This window comes from Falco punctatus (genome assembly GCF_963210335.1).
Source record: "Falco punctatus genome assembly, chromosome: 1".
Taxonomy (NCBI): Eukaryota; Metazoa; Chordata; class Aves; order Falconiformes; family Falconidae; genus Falco; species Falco punctatus.
Window position 1 is genome coordinate 18,282,619 of NC_137580.1, and position 17,329 is coordinate 18,299,947.

The 17,329-nt window shown below is 44.9% G+C and overlaps 1 protein-coding gene across 11 annotated transcripts in view; it reads left to right on the forward strand.

Moving 5' to 3' along the window:
• SEC31A (SEC31 homolog A, COPII coat complex component) overlaps positions 1-17,329 on the forward strand; it is a 45,597-nt gene that overhangs the window by 14,995 nt on the left and 13,273 nt on the right. For 7 of the 11 annotated variants that reach the window (XM_080408411.1, XM_080408417.1, XM_080408416.1 and 4 more), the window contains exons 13-23: positions 311-385; positions 2,767-2,817; positions 3,602-3,679; positions 6,094-6,169; positions 6,839-7,017; positions 8,880-9,006; positions 10,027-10,172; positions 11,972-12,145; positions 12,707-12,880; positions 15,526-15,618; positions 16,290-16,419. In XM_080408411.1, coding sequence (XP_080264537.1) covers positions 311-385; positions 2,767-2,817; positions 3,602-3,679; positions 6,094-6,169; positions 6,839-7,017; positions 8,880-9,006; positions 10,027-10,172; positions 11,972-12,145; positions 12,707-12,880; positions 15,526-15,618; positions 16,290-16,419 — 1,303 coding nt within the window. The remainder of the gene's footprint in view (positions 1-310; positions 386-2,766; positions 2,818-3,601; positions 3,680-6,093; positions 6,170-6,838; positions 7,018-8,879; positions 9,007-10,026; positions 10,173-11,971; positions 12,146-12,706; positions 12,881-15,525; positions 15,619-16,289; positions 16,420-17,329) is intronic. The other 4 variants (XM_080408418.1, XM_080408420.1, XM_080408421.1 and 1 more) reach the window with 1 other exon arrangement.

The following is a 17,329-nucleotide window of genomic DNA, read 5'->3' on the forward strand; positions in this document are numbered from 1 at the left end:
CAGGGAGCTGGTGAGAAGGAGTAAAGCTTTGGGATAGCTTTAGATGTGCTTTTCACTGCTCACTATGATCATTTAGAGGTTTCAAAGTGAAACAGATAAGCAGATAGTTCACCTGCAATAACCAGGTTGAAGCTTTACTTAACTGCTTGAATGCCCAAGCCACTCAAGACCTTTTCAGTTCTCTTCATTACACTCTGTCTCCCCAGTCACTGGCTCTTACTGGGTAATTTGTGCCAGTCAAGTAAAAAGCCAGCAAGGGAGAAAATGGAAAAATTGTGAATTGCAATATATTCTTTAACTTCTTTTGAAGGTGAACTTTGAAGAAGATTCCCGTGTTAAATACCTTGAGCTCTTGGGATACAGGAAAGATGATGTGAGGAAAAAGGTAAATATGCCTGGAAGCTGCACTTGTGTTAAATGCTTTACTGATGGGTGTATCCACAGAGTATAGCCTAAAATGTTGACGATGCCATGTTTGATCGAAGTACTCATTTACTTGTGGGAAGAGCACTTAGCAGTATCCACAGGCTATTCAGTACAATAAACACTTTTATACAACAGTATTTTTGGTGTGTTTCCCAGCAGATGGAGAGCTGCAGCACTGTCAAATACTAAGTAGCCATAATACAACTGTTACCCATGGTGCCGGGACCTCTGTTTAAACATGGCTGACTTGAACAGTTGTATTATTTAGGGAATTCCTTTGTTTCAAAGCACACTAGAAATAGTCCTCTGCTTTTTAAATTTTGTCTAGATAAACAATTCATGAGTAACTTTGGAATTCTTACAGCAAGCAGTTTGCTGCTTTGAGGTTTTTATTAGCATTGTCATCTTGCAATGTGGATGTTGAATGAAAATTTCAAAGCATGCAACAGACTTCAGAGGCGTGTCTGCATCTGACTGTCCAATGTTGATCTGAAATACTTACCCATCAAGAAGCTTTGATATTTGTTAGTTCAAGCTATTAATGTAACTTCGTTTGACATCCCTCTACTTGTAGCATCATGGAATCTGGTCTGGTTTTAGGCTTTCTTGTTGAAGAATATGTAAGCAGTCTTCAGGGTTTCATTAACTATTCTGGAAAACATGGAGGATTACTTTTTTTGTGTGGGTCACCATTCATTTTTACGAAAAAGACAACCACAGAGACCAAAACTGGTTATGTTTGGAAAGGCAAAATTTGGATTACCAGGAGGCAACTTGCACACCTTTAAGTTGGAAGAAGATTCTTACCTCAGTGTTACAGAGGGATACCTGGCTGTGCATTTTGGATTTTTGTTGTTTTCAGGAACTGTCTAGTATTTCTTCCATTCTGATTCAGTGGATTTGAATGTTTGATTTATTTTCATTGTATCAAACTAACGTTTTATTTTCAAAGACTGGCTCCTTAACAATGTCGTCGTGCTTATGAATTAAGTGGTGTCCAGGACACATTTATTATGATTACAGAAAAAATCATGGCTTTGCTAAGTCTGTCTTCAGCTTCTAAATTTCTGTTGCATGAGTCAGAGGCAAGCAAAGCAAGGGAAGTCCTGGTTTTGAAAAGCAGATCTCAATTGGAAAATCCAGTTGAAATTTAGCGGTGGTGCTGTGGGGCAGCCTCATGCAGACTGGAGCCCACTGTCACTATTGCTCTGGGTTTGGTATGCCCTGGGCATGGGGAGAAGCTGGGAAAATGGGCATAGCTGAATTGAGAGGCCTGAAACGCTGGGCCTATGCCATTATTTCCGTACTTGAGGAACAGATGAGGGAAGCTGTAAGGCCATGTTCTCATGTAGCTGTTTCTCAACAAAGCGTTCCATGTTGAAGTTGAATCCATGGTTTTTAGTGTCAGGAAACAATACGAGACAGCTAGTCTGAAAACTTGTGATAACCAGAGGATAAACAAATTGTGGTTTGAGTTGTTCATGTTACTGGTAGTAGGGTAAGGAAAGCGAAAAGGGGTCACAGATTTCAGCTTCTTGGAACAAGCCGTTAAGAACATGGTGGGGTTTGGGTTTTATAATCTTAAAACCTGTGATTCTCACATGCAAGTCCAGTCCTGGATTTCACCTTTCCATTGGAAGCTAATGATTAAAAAAGAAAAAGTATCTCCAGCAGTTTGAGCTCAGCTTTTTGTGAAAACCAGCCTACAAGGGTAAAATAAAGCCTTGCAAAGCTAAAAGCAGTAGATGACATTAGCAGCATTAGGGAACCCAGGCTCCTGGATACTGAACTAATATATCTTCTGTGTGTATTCTAAACTCTATGTTAAATGGTGGTTTGGAGGGCCCTAATTGAATCTGGCATTAAGATTTGCTTGTAAAGCAGTAAAAGATAAGCATTTTAACTCTTCTGTAGCTTGGAAAATCCTAGCCCACAGCCATATGCCATCTGTGCTTGAAACCACAGCTTCCTGACAGGCTTCTTGCTCCACAAGGATTGTTCATTTTCCCTAACAGGAGCAGAGGGGTTTGTCCTGTATGCTCTGATACTGTTTTTATTACTGTGGTTTCCAGCAGCTCTAGTGAGGTTTGAGGCCATTGGGTTAACAATTAAAGGTTTAAAGGCATAAAGCAGCTGTTGTTTGCATCAGAGCTTGGGGTGCAGTGGGCTCAGCAGTAAATGCACCGCCAGACTGGGAAAGGAAATGGCTTTAGTTTCATATTAACTGTTCTGCAAGCAACATAATAGCTACATGTGCCAGTTTAGCAATCTGAGACATCAGTGAGAGGTCTGCCTCTCGAAAATAAAAGGGCACTTACTTAAATCTTGGTTGTTTTCTAGATTACATCTGCTCTGAATAAAGAGGGTCTTGCAGATGGTGACTCGGGAGAGGTAAGCAAATGCATGTGTACAGCTCTGGGTTTAGTTTAATAATGCCATGGTAATGTGCAAAATAAGATTAACTTTTCTTTCTGCTTGGTAGCTGTCACAAAGTCAGTCACAAATAACCCAGCATATGACAAGTTCCTACATTCAGTAGGATAAAGATACTTACTTTAAAGAACAACTACTTTTTCCCCACTCAAACGTCCCCACCTTTCCCAACGAAGGGCTCTGTCAGAGGTTTTAATTCAGGGTCTCAGTGGTGTCCCTCCACCTGTGTCTTACCTACTGTGACACTGTGCTGCTGTCTGTGAGGCAGGGCAGAGCCTTGCTGCCTGGCAGCTGGTTTTAAGAGGAGCACCTTCTGCAAGTTTTAAAAAAAGCAGGAATGCATCTGATGCTGTAACACCTCCCTGCAAGTGATAAATACAGTTCAGGCCTTGCCTGTTGTGATTGCCATGGCATGAGTCTACAACAGGGGGACTGTATTGCTGTTGTGTCGCAGACATTTCTCATGTCATCTGTAGTTGCCTAATGAGGAAGAAAAATTTTGCTGCATGTTTTCAGGCTGCTAAGATAAAAACAGCATGAAGTACTGTGTAATGAAGGAAAGTAAGGAAATGGAGAGCCTCTACCATGTTTGTCATTCTCAAGCATATATTGACAATGCATTTTTGCGATTTGCAGTCTAGTTCTGGCTCTTGTTTGTGGGAAGGTGGCTATACTCTGCAGTGCAAACTATTTCTTCCTTTTTTGTGGCTTTTATTTTCATGGTGTCTTCTTTCTGCTGAAGGCTCCTGCAGAATCTGATGAATCCACGCTGAACGAGGGGGATGAAGGCCAGGCTACTGAGGAGCAGTCCTTGGGACAGGTATCTGTTGCCCTCTTGAGCAACTGTGCTGACCTCCTGTGTATTTACTTTGTTACTATTAAGAGCATTTTATTTTGTTACCTTTTCCTAATGTTGAGGATATATAGACCTACAAGAAGTTACTTAGAATGAGTGAAGCGTGGGCTCTGGTTAAGTTGCTTGAGAATTTTCATCAGCCTCAGACATCATGTTGAATAGATTTTGGTGGCAATGAAGAGCGAGCTTGTTTTGTAACAGTAGTACAGATGGCACCAGACTCGGGGGCTTAATTCTACCATAATTTTCACTCTGACATTTTCCTAACGTACTAAATGATCTGCTGCCACAACTCTAATGCATCTTCCCTCCTGCCAACTTTCCTTGTTCCTTACTTCCCAAACTCTGATTATTACCAAGCTTTCAACTTATTATTGCCCTCTTTCTAGGTATAACCCTTTGCAGAAATGCGGCTGTGGTACTAGAGAAGGGGAATGTTCATTCTCTGAACTGTTCCCACCAGCATTATGGTGCCATCCATCCCCTTTGCACCTGAACAGAGAGTATCAGGGTTTTGGTAGCTAGCTGTCTTACAAAAAACTGTTCTGATAGTTCAGCCATGTTTATCACAGGTGATTTGTGCTCCACATGTGCCTTTGGAATCCTACATCTTCTGTTCATTTCTGTCTATTTGAGCAGCATTGTTTCAGCCCTTGTGTTTTAAATGTGGGGACAAGTCTATAATTAGGACTAAGGACTCAGCTTCTGCCATGTGTGATTAATAGCACTGAAAACACTACTATCACTGTGTGAACAGGCCAGCTTCACTTTCCTCTGTTCCCTGAGTATCCCTTCTGGGTTAGAATTTGCACTGTTAGCACAAAACTACCTACACTCCTTGTGCTCAGACCTGTGCTTGATGCCTGTCTGCAGTTGTCTGTGAAGATGAGGATGGTGGTTGATGGGTAATGCATGTTGGAGTGGTGCATATAACAGCCTCTTAAGGACACCAAAACAGAGCACTGTCCTTAGGTTAGGTGCTTGTTAGTTCAGTACACGCTGTAATGGCAGGCACATGTATCTGACTGCGTAAGGATTTCACCGTATGCAGTCATGGAGACATTAGACGTCTCGTAACAAATGTCTCTTCTGGCAGAGAATTCACAGCCAAACATGACCTTAGCCTGCCAGCATAGGTAGTAAATATTTGAGAGATTGGCCTGAAGCCACTGCTGATACATCAGGGGTGTGCTGTCACACACATAAAGTAACTGGATGGGCACATTATTCCTGTGATAGTCACAACATGTTCTCACTGATACCAAATGCACATGATGCTTTTTCTGACAGCAAAATAATGTTCCAGATGCTGCCTCCTTTCATGAGTTAAACATAAAGCTTCACTGATCAGCATATAAGCAGAATGTTCTCTGCAGACTCCTGAACTCCCACCGCGTGTACTAGTGCACCGGCTTATGACGGAGGAGGCAGTTTGTGGGACAATTTCTGCCCTCTTCCTAGGCTGTGCTGTGATGATTGATGGTGGAGACACACTTCCCTCTTGGTATTATTTTTATATCATTGAAAGTTTTTGTTTGAAATCCTCAAATCCAAGTACTTGAAGCAAATGATCTCTGTCTTAATTCTTGGGGAGATTTATAAAAAAAGCAGCTTCCATCTGCTGAGCACTGCTGTACCGAGTGCACACTGAAATCTTTTTGGACCACACTGGACTTCTCTGTTGAAAATTAAGCATGTGTTCATGTGTTTTGCTTAATTAAACTAGGTTGTATGCCTAGTGCAGAATGTTTCAAGGAGGAGCTGAAAGTCTAAGGGAAGCAAACCATAGGTAGCATTATCATAGACTGACTGTTCTTGGTAAGGGGTTGAAGTTGAAAGAGGAAGAAAGGGAGAAGGTTTCTTATTGTGTGGTTGTGGCTGTGTTGTGTGGTTGGGTATAGGTGAACATATGCGAATCGGTACCCAGGATCCAGGTGTCTAGTTGCTGGTGTTTGTGATCTCTAGGTATGCACACTTGTGCTTGTGTAAGCCTTCCCTGGTGCATAGAAATCTGGGGCTTACAGCATTTTTTCACCCTTGGCATTCATTTTAAAAAATGGCCTGCTCTGATCTCTCAGAACAGTGATTTTTATCAGTGTGTTTACATGCACTGGAGGTGCTTTGATAAGACCAGGCCTTTCTCAGTGTCTTTACGAGATGACTTTGTGCAGGCATCAGGAGAAGCTGATTATTCAGTGCTGAAACAGTGTCCTAACAAATTACAGGATGCTCTTCCTGTACAAAGTTACATCAGTCTGTTAGGTGACTGGTTGTCTGAAGCTCTGTCTTCAACTTGTAATGCAAGAGCCAATTTTTTTTTAAATGTGTATTCCAAGTGTTTACCTAATCTCAAAAATTACACTTTTCCTTTCTCTTAGAGAGTGAAGGACCATAAACAAGAAGCAGAAGATGCGGGATCTGCAAAGACGACATTCAACATCTCTGTTAGTGGAGGTAAAAAACCCTTGAAATAGATTTCCTTGTATTTGCTGATATTTATTAATACTGATGTTGATACTGGTGTTCCAGTGAGAAGGCAATTTCTGTACAGAAGAATTATCATGACCTGCCTCTTAACTCCATTAATTTTACAGCAGTCTCGAGGCACTTGAAAATAGAGTTGTAGGGAAGGAAAGGAAGTATACAGCACTCATATAACCCATGGCTGAAATGCAGCTACTCTGAGTTACTTGTGATGTAAAAGCACACACACCTAATCAGGCATGAAGTGCTAGCGTCACTGTTTGTACAGAAACTCCCAGAGGATCTTAAAAAACACAGAAGCCATTGATCCCTGTCTAGGTTTGACTTTGTATCTGCCACTGTATGCAGAGTAGGTTTTTTAGAGGTCATTTAGACCTTGAGTATCTTGCTAGCATTTACTAGCATCTTGCTCAGCAGCAAGTTATGTGACGTTTGGCAGTGCCCCACATGATGTGGCTGGGACCACAGTGTGTTTGAGACTGGAGATGGGCTTGAGCATCCCTGCAAGTACCTGCCTGGAGCAGGCTGCTTTGCAGAGAGCTTTGCGCAGCGTTGTGCAGTTGGACAGAATCACCTGCTGTTGCATATTTAAGTGACTTTTGTGCCATAGTTTAAAAATGCTCTCCTCTCTTGTTGCAGATGTGGACGGTTTGATTACCCAGACTTTGCTGACGGGTAACTTTGAGAGCGCGGTGGATCTCTGCTTGCACGATAACCGCATGGCTGATGCCATTATCTTGGCCATCGCAGGTGGACAAGAGCTGCTTTCTAGGACACAGGAAAAGTATTTTGCCAAGATGCAGAGCAAAATTACCAGGGTATGGTTTTTTCACTTACGATGGCAACTTTTTTACCTTAAAAGTTTTCTTGCTGTTTCATAGTTTATTTCTGTGAGAAGCTAATAAGCATTCAAATCATCCACAAGATCTCAGAGCAGAAGGATTTTCGTTAATCTTTTTTAATGCATTGATAAGGAGAGAAGAGGCACACTACCCAGATATGAATACACAAGTGGAGTATTCTTTACCTTGTCTCCAGTGTCAGAGTTTCGTATACACAAGTAGATTCTCACTGACAAAGATAAATATCTCAAGCAGCACACATCTCAAGTCTGTTATTTTGTTAAATTTTTCAAGAGTTGCGCGTGACCCATGCTCAGTGCCAGCAGCCTTATGTTGACTTCTGCCTGTAATCAGTCTTAACAGATTTTGTGGATGCTTCGTTTCGCCGTGTAGAAGAAAGCGAAGTATGCCCAGGGTAGATCAATCACCCTTTGCCTAGGAGACAGCGCATTATGGTCAGCTGGTTATTATTCTCTTCAGGTTTTTACAGTGCTAGGGATTGCTGAGATTGCTCGTACAAATCTCTTTTTACTACTGATGTGAAGGTAGCAACAGAAGGTTGAAACGGGAGAAGTGGCCTTAAAAGAAGTGGCCACGGGATAATTGGTTTAACAAGGATGGCTGCTTTTAGAGGAGGGGAGAAAGTTGCTCATGGTCACTTTCTATCAGTCCCTTGTCAAAGATGGGCATGGGTTTCAGTGCTTCCCTGCAGCAGGGCTGAAGGCCACAAAGCACAGTCAGCTGGGGAGTTATGGTGTGCAGCACGACAGGCAGGGGTCTGTAAGTGGGATTTTGCTGGTCATCACCCACAATCCAGTTTGACATAGGAACAATTTGTGTTTCTAGTAGTGGACGCAGAGTGGAAAAGAGGAAAATCTCAAGTATTAAAACTCTTCAGGATTTCTTCCCCTGCTCCCAGCTCCTTTCCTGCCTCTGGCCTAATCAGAGGAAGGAGAATTGTGTAGTGCATGGGAAACTTCTTCACTGTAGCTCATCCTTCAGGAAGAGGTATTTTTAAGGAGAGCTGACTCGTTATTTGTGACTGTGCTAACAAATGAGTGTTGACTTTGTAGTTAGGACCTTGTGTTTGTTGTTCAGGTGTGGGTTTTTTCTTTTCTGGTCCCAAACTGCACACTTACTGCTTGTTCAGCTGTTTGTGAGCTTGAAGTCTTGGCATGACAAGGGCTTTGTTGACTAAATAGCAGCACAGCTGCCAAGTCTGTCTTTGGTCTGAAGCAAAATGACTGGAGGCAGAGTGTGAGATGGAGAGAACTGGAATTCTGTTCTGAGGGCTTGTGGACAGGCAGCCTGTGTGTGGGTGCAGGGTAGAGATACTGTGCCCAGCTCAGGCTGATACTGCTGCCAACTTGCTGCTTCCTTTGAGCAGCCTTTTTAACTGCCCCTTGCTGATCAGCCTGAGGCCAAGAGCTTAAAGCAGAGTGAAACAGTTTGACAAACAAAATTTATACCCCTTGTTGGGCATTGTGTAGAGATTTATAGCTAAATTCTTGGTATGTTATCTTTGTCTGCAAAAACAGTGCTGAAAACCACCTGCAGCAATCCCAGCTTGCACAGATTCGTGCATTCCTTCTTGCATGTTTTGTAGCAAGAATGACAGGCCTGTCTATGCTATCTGAGCTTGTTTGTGATTTTTCACTGAATTCCTTTTGAAGTAAAATGTACTCTTGTATAGCTGTTGAATTGCAGTGCAGTATCTGCCATGAGCTTGGATACAGCTGGGATGAGTGCACTTGAATAGATATAAATTATAATGTATCCTAAAAAACAAAGGTAACCCTAACAAGATCTTAACTGTGGTCTCTCTCCTTCTGGTCTAGCTCATCACTGCAGTGGTAACTAAGAACTGGAAAGAGATCGTGCAGTCTTGTGATCTGCAGAATTGGAGAGAAGCTTTGGCAGCTGTGCTCACTTATGCCAGGCCAGATGAGTTTGCAGCCCTTTGTGGTAAGCACACTTTACGAACTGAACATTATTTATTCCACTTATAGCAAAATTATGCTTTGCCATGGTGGATTTCCTTCCAGTCAATTATTGTTATGCCTCTCTAGCTGCTTTGATGAATAATACAGTTCTTCAGTCCTGTTGCAGAGGAGGAGAGGAACCTCTGGGGTGCTGTGTTCCCAGTATGTTCCCTGATTTTCTAGGCATAGAATCCAGACCCTTGTGAGCAACTGTGTCCTGGCATTGTCTGTGTACTGCACAGGTGCCAGTCTCTTACCATTTCCAGATGGGTAATGGTGATGTTGATGTGACAGGTGTCTCATCCAAGGGACCAGTGCCTTGGTGTTTGTGCATGGGACAGTGTTGGAAATGTTTCAGCGAAGCACTTTGCTATTCTTTCCCAATTTTGAGTTTTTGTGGAAGGAGTCTACTCTCGCAAGCAGCAAGTGTGCCTGCCCTCACTGTGTGGTGCATGACAAGACAGCTGGCTGGTCTTAACCCATGGGGAAGTTATATTGCACATAGCTGTGTGCCTGACACCCCTGTACCCCTCAAATGCCAGCCACGGTGTCTAGGGAGCTGTATGACTAACCTCAGCACATATCAGCCCAGGGCAGTATCACTGCTTTGCTCACAGTTCCTTGGCCAGTTGTGCACCTGGGTTGTCCTCGCCCCTGAAATGAGGGACTGTGAAAAGTGGGTGGCAGAGGGGAAATTGAACCCTAGCCTCTTGTCCTTTGCCGTATTGGCAGATGGATTGGTCCCTCTGACATGTCTCAGGTTTGTAGGCATTTGACAAGTCCTTGATACCGTGATGCTAGCTACTTCTGAAGTGATTATCCTGTGAGATAATCTGTGCTGGACAACAGAGTATGTCCTTAGCAATGGAGCCCAGAGGCAATATTCCTCCTTACTCTGGTGAGCAGAGACACAACAGGCCTTGCAGGCTTCCCCAGCCTCGGCAGTAATGGAGGGATCAACAAAGTGATTCACCAGCTTCTTCTTTGTTCATATTTTTCCTAGATCTCCTGGGTAACAGGCTGGAAAGTGAGGGAGACAGCCTTCTGCAGACACAGGCTTGTCTCTGTTACATTTGTGCTGGCAATGTGGAAAAACTTGTTGCTTGCTGGACCAAAGCTCGGGACGGTAACAGCCCCTTGTCCCTCCAGGTTGGTAATTTCATTAAGGTGTTGGAAGTAACATGCTGCAGTCATTTGGCACTTAAATGATTTAGTGTAGAGCTTTGGTGCTGCCTGCATCCTGAGATACACACAGCTATCAAGCTTTTTCCTTTTGGAATGGGTGGCTTCCGTAGAAATAACACCTAAATATAATATTGGAATATGAGTTATGAAACATGATGGCCCTTGTGTCTGCTCTGTTCTTCGGGTAATCGTGCTAATAAGCTTCTTGTGTAACAAATTAGTTGTAGGGCTTAGAGGTGCTTTGATAAAGAAGGGGCTTTGAACACTTGGACTTTTTGCAATAGGAGAATACCTGGACATTTTTGCTTTTGGAGGAGGTGGCTTGGGTGTCCAGGGGAAGAAATCTAATAAATTACAGAGTTAAATCTGGGAAGAAAGTTGTAGGAAGGTTCCAGAAGAGTTTTCTCTAGAGGCTTGTACATGCAGGGTTTAGTTGCCAGCAGTGAAATATATTGCATATAGCAGATGTATTGGGGGAATAGGTTTGATGACAGTGAGATGAAGCAGTTATGGAATAATTTATTCTACATATAATCTTAGTTTCTTCCAACTGTTCAGGGCCTTAGAAGGACCAGTTTTAGAAAGTATTTAATGTTACTGGACAGTGCTGTGAGTCTCTGTTCAGTTAATTGAAGGAACTGGAGTATATGTGAATTTTGCTTCACTTTATTAACTCTCTCCAGTTTTGAACTACCAACATTTCTTTCCAGTCTTTTGATTTTGAGGGCTTCAGTTACAGATTCACCTTGTTTGAATTTGCATTTTGATTGCATTGCTTTTGTTTTCTCAGACACTAGAATTGAAAAACAGTTAGTCATAATTAGGCTAATCGTTTACTGTGATGTGGAACATCTGAAAGTCATAGAAGCTGTTGGTTATCTTGATTTATTTTTTTCCTTGTCTTTTTTTGAGGTGCTGATTTGTTAGGAAAAACAAAAATGAATTATTAAACAGTCCTTATTAGTGATGTATGGTTGAAATGCTGTGTGGTATACTCTTTAAATCTGTTAAAAGATTTTAAAGAGCTATTGAGTGTTAATATTGGCAAACGAATATTTGTAGTATCTACCAATATAATACAGTGAGACTAAGAAAAACCTGAGGAGACTGACCAGAAAATGTTCCTGTAACAGCAGTAGGAGGAAACCCAACCAAGACCAGCTCTGATATTTGGGGATGTTCAAGAAAGGGAAAATGAGGGGTATTCGTGGTGAATATCAGGAAAACATTCTTTGCAGTAACAACCAGAAAACCATGGATAACTCTCCCAAGGGAGGAGTTAGATCTTTTTGATCAAGATGGTTAAGAACTGACTTATTAAAATGCTGCAAATCAATGTGTGGCACCCCAGCATTAACAGCAGTGATGGGCTTAATGTTTTCAGATTGCTCTCATGGCTCTTACCAGATGTTTTTATGAAAGCATACTCTTTTGGTGGACATGCTTATTGCTGATAGGGCCCTGAAATCCTGTTTAATAAAAAGGGTCTTTTGGTTTTGAGCTCTACCCGGTGCACTGCTTGGCTTTGCTGTTAAAAGTCATTGGTGCACAGCTGCTGGTTGATGTTATGTTGTCTCACATGCTAGAGAAGCTGTCTTCAGTGTAGCTGTAACTGTTTTAGAAACCTGCACTTGGCTTGGGCTTCCCGTTGGGTGAGAGGGGTTCTGCAGGGCTGCCCTGAAGAACAGCTCTCCGTGACAGCTGTTAGCCAGGGCCTACTTCACCTTGCTGTTCTCACTTGGGTTTTTTTTCTGACCTTCCAGGATTTAATAGAGAAAGTTGTAATCCTGCGCAAAGCTGTGCAACTCACCCAGGCTGTGGACCCTAATGCTGTGGGGGCCCTTTTGGCTGAGAAGATGAGCCAGTATGCCAACCTCCTGGCTTCACAGGGCAGCATTGCTGCAGCTTTGACCTTCCTCCCTACGAACACCAACCAGGTACGGGGCATTCAGGTTTTTTTTACTCCTTCTCCCTGTGTGAGCAAGTGTACTTTGAGCAAAGGTCTCTGAATGGTGCAGTTAGCCAGCAGGGCTGCCATTTGAAATGTACCTGGGGATGTGATGGTCGGGCTGTTTCCTCGCTCCCTCCATTAGCCTCACAGAGCTGGCAGAAGTATATTGCTTTATTCTTCCTCTTCATTGCACACCCTTGTCCTTGCAGCAGCCAGTGGCTGCCAAAAGGGCAGCTGTCCCTCCTGCAAGCCAAACATAGCGAAATGTGTACTTTGACACTTGGTTGGTGGTTTTCTTTTGATTTCTCATCCTTCATCAGCTGGTATTCATAGATAGGCTGGCTTGGGAATGATGCAACCCAAGATGGGAGGCGGGCACATGTAAGGCAGTTCCAGTGGTCCCATGTCTCATGCAGAAAAGACTTGTTCCAATCTCATAAAGCAGAGCAGGCTTCTGAGAGAGCACTCATTAGCGTGTGACCAGTTAGCCTCTTAGTGTGATGCACTGGGTGGGTAACCTTCTTTCACTGTTCTTTTCTAATTGCAGCCAAACATCATGCTGTTACGGGACAGACTTTGCAGAGCCCAAGGGGAGGTTCCAGTGGGACAGGAGGTCCTCAAGGCACCGTACGAGAGACAACCCGTGCCCAAAGGACAAGCTGGCCCTGTGGCTGGACAGATGCAAGGGCCCCAGGCTCCAGCCCAGCAGTATTACCAACAGGTAAATGCTTTTCAGCAGTCAGGGAGAGACGTGGTGCTTGAGTTCTGGAGAGTGATGGATGGAGGAATTTTTTTTCCTTTCTCTTGGTCTGAGCTGGGGCTGTATGATGTACTCCTACCGAGAGTCCTGTGGTGGAAGTCGTTGGTGCTGCTTTTCAGGCAGTACAGATGCCTCCTCGATTCCTTGTCTGGAAACATCTGTTAAACAAGTTGTCAAGCAGCCTGCTTCTGAAGATCAGGTGTTTTCCCTCTTTATTTACAAATGTGCTTCAGTGCCAAGGGTGACAGTGTGGGAGAGCACTGCAGGGGTTTTCTGTGCTTGCTTTCATAGTCCCTGATGTCATCCCATCCTTGCAGGCCTTTGGGCTTGCCCTTGCTGCTCACCAGCCTCTTCTGGGGCTGACTATTTTTGGCCCCCCTCCCTGCCCCAGCTCTGACATTAGCTGCCGAAGTTGCTGAACAGTGGCAACAGCAAATGCAGCGCCTGTTTCAGCAGCTGTGGGTACAGCCTACAATGAAAACACCTTCCCAGCCAGGCATCAGGGGGACAGCACAGGCAGGGGGTGAGATAGGAGTGGGGAGGCAGGCCTGAGCTGAGAGCTGTGCAAAAAGAAAGACTCGGTGAGTATGGGACTAATAAGGAAGCCTGGGGGCTGCACGGACTGGAAGAGAACTGGGCCAGGGTCGGATGCCCTGGGTTTTATATTTAGCCTGAGGATGACGCTGCATCAGACCGTGCTGGCCACCACAGGAGTGTGGTGCAGTGGGCAGCCCTAGCTGTGTGCCCGCTTTGAAAGAGCGTTGCCAAGTCCCTAATCCCTCAACACCATGCTGGAGCTCATCTGTCCCTGCTGGACACAGGGGTACTAGGCTGGGCTTTTCCGAGAGTGGAGCTGTGTCCGTGCTGCAAGTACTCTCCTTACAGAGAGGAGATTGGCACAAGCAGAGGCAGGTTTCTGTCCATGCTGCCTGCCAGAAAAATGGGGGCAGGAAGGAAGAAGGGCTGAGAAGCAGGGCAGAGTCAGGCTTTGTTCTCTCCCTCTTGACACACACAATTGTTGACATCTTCACCTTCTTTCCAGGGTGTTAACAAGTAGATTTCAGAAGGGACAAGGCATTCATACAAGATTTACTTGCTAACACCACTGCATATGATTGGAAATGCACCACTGCCGATAATTAACTCTGCTACTCCTTCCTGTGTCTTTGACCTTCCTCCTTGTAAGCGCTGAATTGCCATGAGCAGCAGCGCGGCGGGTTTCCCGTTTGGCCGCGGACAATAGCAGCTCTCCTCTAGATGGCGCGATCTTAGCAATGCTTCTCAAACCAGAGCTCCCTCTTTCTCCCACTGTTTCAAGAACACCTCAAACTATTATTTAAGCAAGCCGTGCTCGTTAATAAAAGGTGGGGTGTATCACAACCCCACAAGCACAGTGCAAGTGAGTTATCTGCTATGTTCTTGGCTTTCCAGGGAGCCCATGCTTAGCAGAAAGGTCTTGAAGAGGGCTGGTGCCATGTCGGAAAGGTGCCCAGCAGTATGCTGATGAACCAGAACAGAAAGGAATGACATATTTGAGTCCTTAGATACTTGTTTTGTCTGATTTTCTTTTAAGAAACTGTGTACACAGTGCTTGTTCAGGCTTGAGGTGGCCTTCGTTTAATTGCTGTCCCAAACAGGAACATGTACTTAAACTTGGTTTCCTTTCAGTGTACGTTTTTGAACCCTCTTTTTCATCTGAAAAAAATAGGCATGAAAGGGGATAGAGTCTTTTAGATGAGTCCAGTGATGAGTTATGCAAACATCAACAGTGGTGGTTGTGCAGCTGACTACACCATCAGCCCATCATTGCACAGGGTTAGAGACGGACAGCATGAAGCCAGTAGAGCCAGCCAGGACTTCAGGGCTGCAGCTTTCCCTCTGCCTGCGCTCAGGTGGGATGTCAGGCTCCTGACCCCAGCTGTGTGTCCTGCTGGTGGGCAGCAGACCTTCTTCTTGCCCAGGGATGTCACAGGCATAGGAGGTTCTTGGCTTCTGTCACATCAGAAAGATAGTAGTGGTTGTATGGAACTGAAGGGCTTTGGAGTGGCAAAGAAAGAAGATAGCAGAAAGGAGCTGTGGAAGACTGGCTGGGAAGCATTTAGCATTAAGATGTATGTATGTGCATGTGCAAGATCTAAATGTCAGATTTCAACCTTTTTTAATTCATCCTAAGCTCGATTTAAATAGACTGCTTTTGTGTGTGGCGGTATGTTTGAATTTAACGTGGAACTTGGGACTTCCAGATGTGGTTAGTGATGCTTGATGTCATGCAGTAGTCTTGGGGGAGTTTCTGCAATAGGAAAATGTGATGAAAGAGGCAGACCGGGCTCACTGGCACGTGTAACACTGCACTTGCTCCATAGCCTGTTGTACCTGCATCTCTGCTGTGCTTTATCCTCACTCTGCAATTCACTTCAGCTCCAGCACAGTCATTTAGTCTGTCTTGAATGCACTTTTCCTTCTTCCTCTGAGACTTTATGGCTGTGTTACAAGTACCAGCATGCAAACTATTTTGTGTTCACTACTTTGCGTCTTGTTTTGTGAAACCCTTCAGACTTTTTTTATTGTTTTGTTTTCCATGATTGGTATTTCTTTGTTCAATTCAGGTTAGAATTGCCCCTACTGTCACTACCTGGAGTAACAAAACTCCTACTGCCCTTCCCAGCCATCCTCCTGCAGGCTGTCCCTCTGACACACAGGTATAACCTTCATTATTCCTCTCTGAGCCCCTGCTCCACCCTAATATGTCCCCTGGTATAGTCTGTGTGCTGGACACCGTCTGGTATGGATAGACGGAAGGAGCAGCTTCCACATGTGCTCTGGTTTTGCTCCTCTGTGTCTCATGTTAGGTTTTTTCCCACCAACACCCAGATGAGTGACTCTGGAAAGCCTTGAGTGGGAGCTCAGTGTGCCCTGAGCGTCCCCAGCCCTTGCCCCACACTGGAATATTTGAAGTGTGATGGTATTTTTCTTTTCCCTCTTTCCCATGGAAATTAGAAGCCTCAAAATTAATGTTTCAGTTGTTCAGTTGAAAGCTGTGGATGGCAGGGTGCTCTCAGACTGCCTGAATAACAGGCAGCACTGGCAAGGACCTCTTCCTTGTGTGGGAAGCTGTGTGCTGCTCTGCTGCTGCTGAAGTTACTGCACATAGAAGCTGTGCTTTCAGTGTTGTGCTGGGCATCCTAAGGCACTGGGGTGGTTGGAGACATTTGCCCCTGTGCTGGTGGTTCTTCCAGGGCATGTGGTTTCAAGCCTTTTAAATGTGAACTGATCATTTTGTTACAGTTCTGCTTCAGCATTGCATTACTGTTACTGACTAAATCCTTATCTCCCCCTGCCCTTTTTCCTGCAATCTTTTTTTTTTCTACAGGGAGACAACCCACCTCCTCCAGGGTTTATCATGCCAGGTGCCGTTAACCCCAACATGCCACCGCAGCAAGCCCCATCTCCCAATTACAGCATGTACTCACAAGGAGGGGCCCGGCCAACTTACCCACAGAGTGAGTAGCAGCAGCTTCCCCCTCCCACCCAGGCTGGCCAGCTAGGTGATGAAGCCACGTTTACTTGGAGGTAGCCAGTCCTCTCTTTGGGGTTGGGAGGGTTCAGACCAAGCCAGTCCCACACTTCTTAGGTAGCAAAAAAAAAAAAAAAAACACCTCTGGGGATGATGTATGAGGATTGTCATTTCTTGGTGGAGTCCAGACATTAGGCACCCTCTGTCAGACACTGTCTTCTCCGCTGCAAAGGTGTCTGTCCACAGCTCTTAGACTCACTCCTCAGCTGGCCCTTCCCAAGGGTGTGCTGGGGTCAGAAACCCCCCAGTGTGAGTCCTCAAGAAGCAGCGCAGGCCTGGCAAAGAGGGACCCAACTCATCTCTGTGTAGCTGGGCCATCTGCTTCTCATTGGGACTCCACGAAGATGGGAAGGGGGATGAGGAGACAAGGGCAGTAGTAGAGGTGAGTGAGGAAGGAGGCAGAGCACTGACCCTCTCAAAGCAGGGGGCTGAAAGTACAAGCATCAGGGAGGGAAAAAATGGGCAGAGAAGAGGCAGTGAAGTTAATCTGCAGGGCCCACAGTGCAAGTCTGTGAGCTTGCATTCACTTCCAGAGATTGCCGTTCATCTCCGTGGCCTAGGCTTTCCCTTTGTGCACACCTGGGGCGGGGGTTTCCCTTCCCTGAGAGGCACAGTGAGGATTTCAGTGGTCCAGAAAACAGCCAGAGCAGCAGTGTGTGTGTGACCCAGCCCCACCCCAAGTGGCATGGTGGCTTTGGACAGCCCACGGGGGAGAATGGGTTCCAGCCAAGACAGTCCTTTCTCTGCTTCCTGGCTCGCCGTGGCAGGCTGAGGTTTTGAGCAGTCCTTGCAACTGCAGGTGGAGTTGTGAGAGCCAGGGCTTGGCTGAGCCGGTA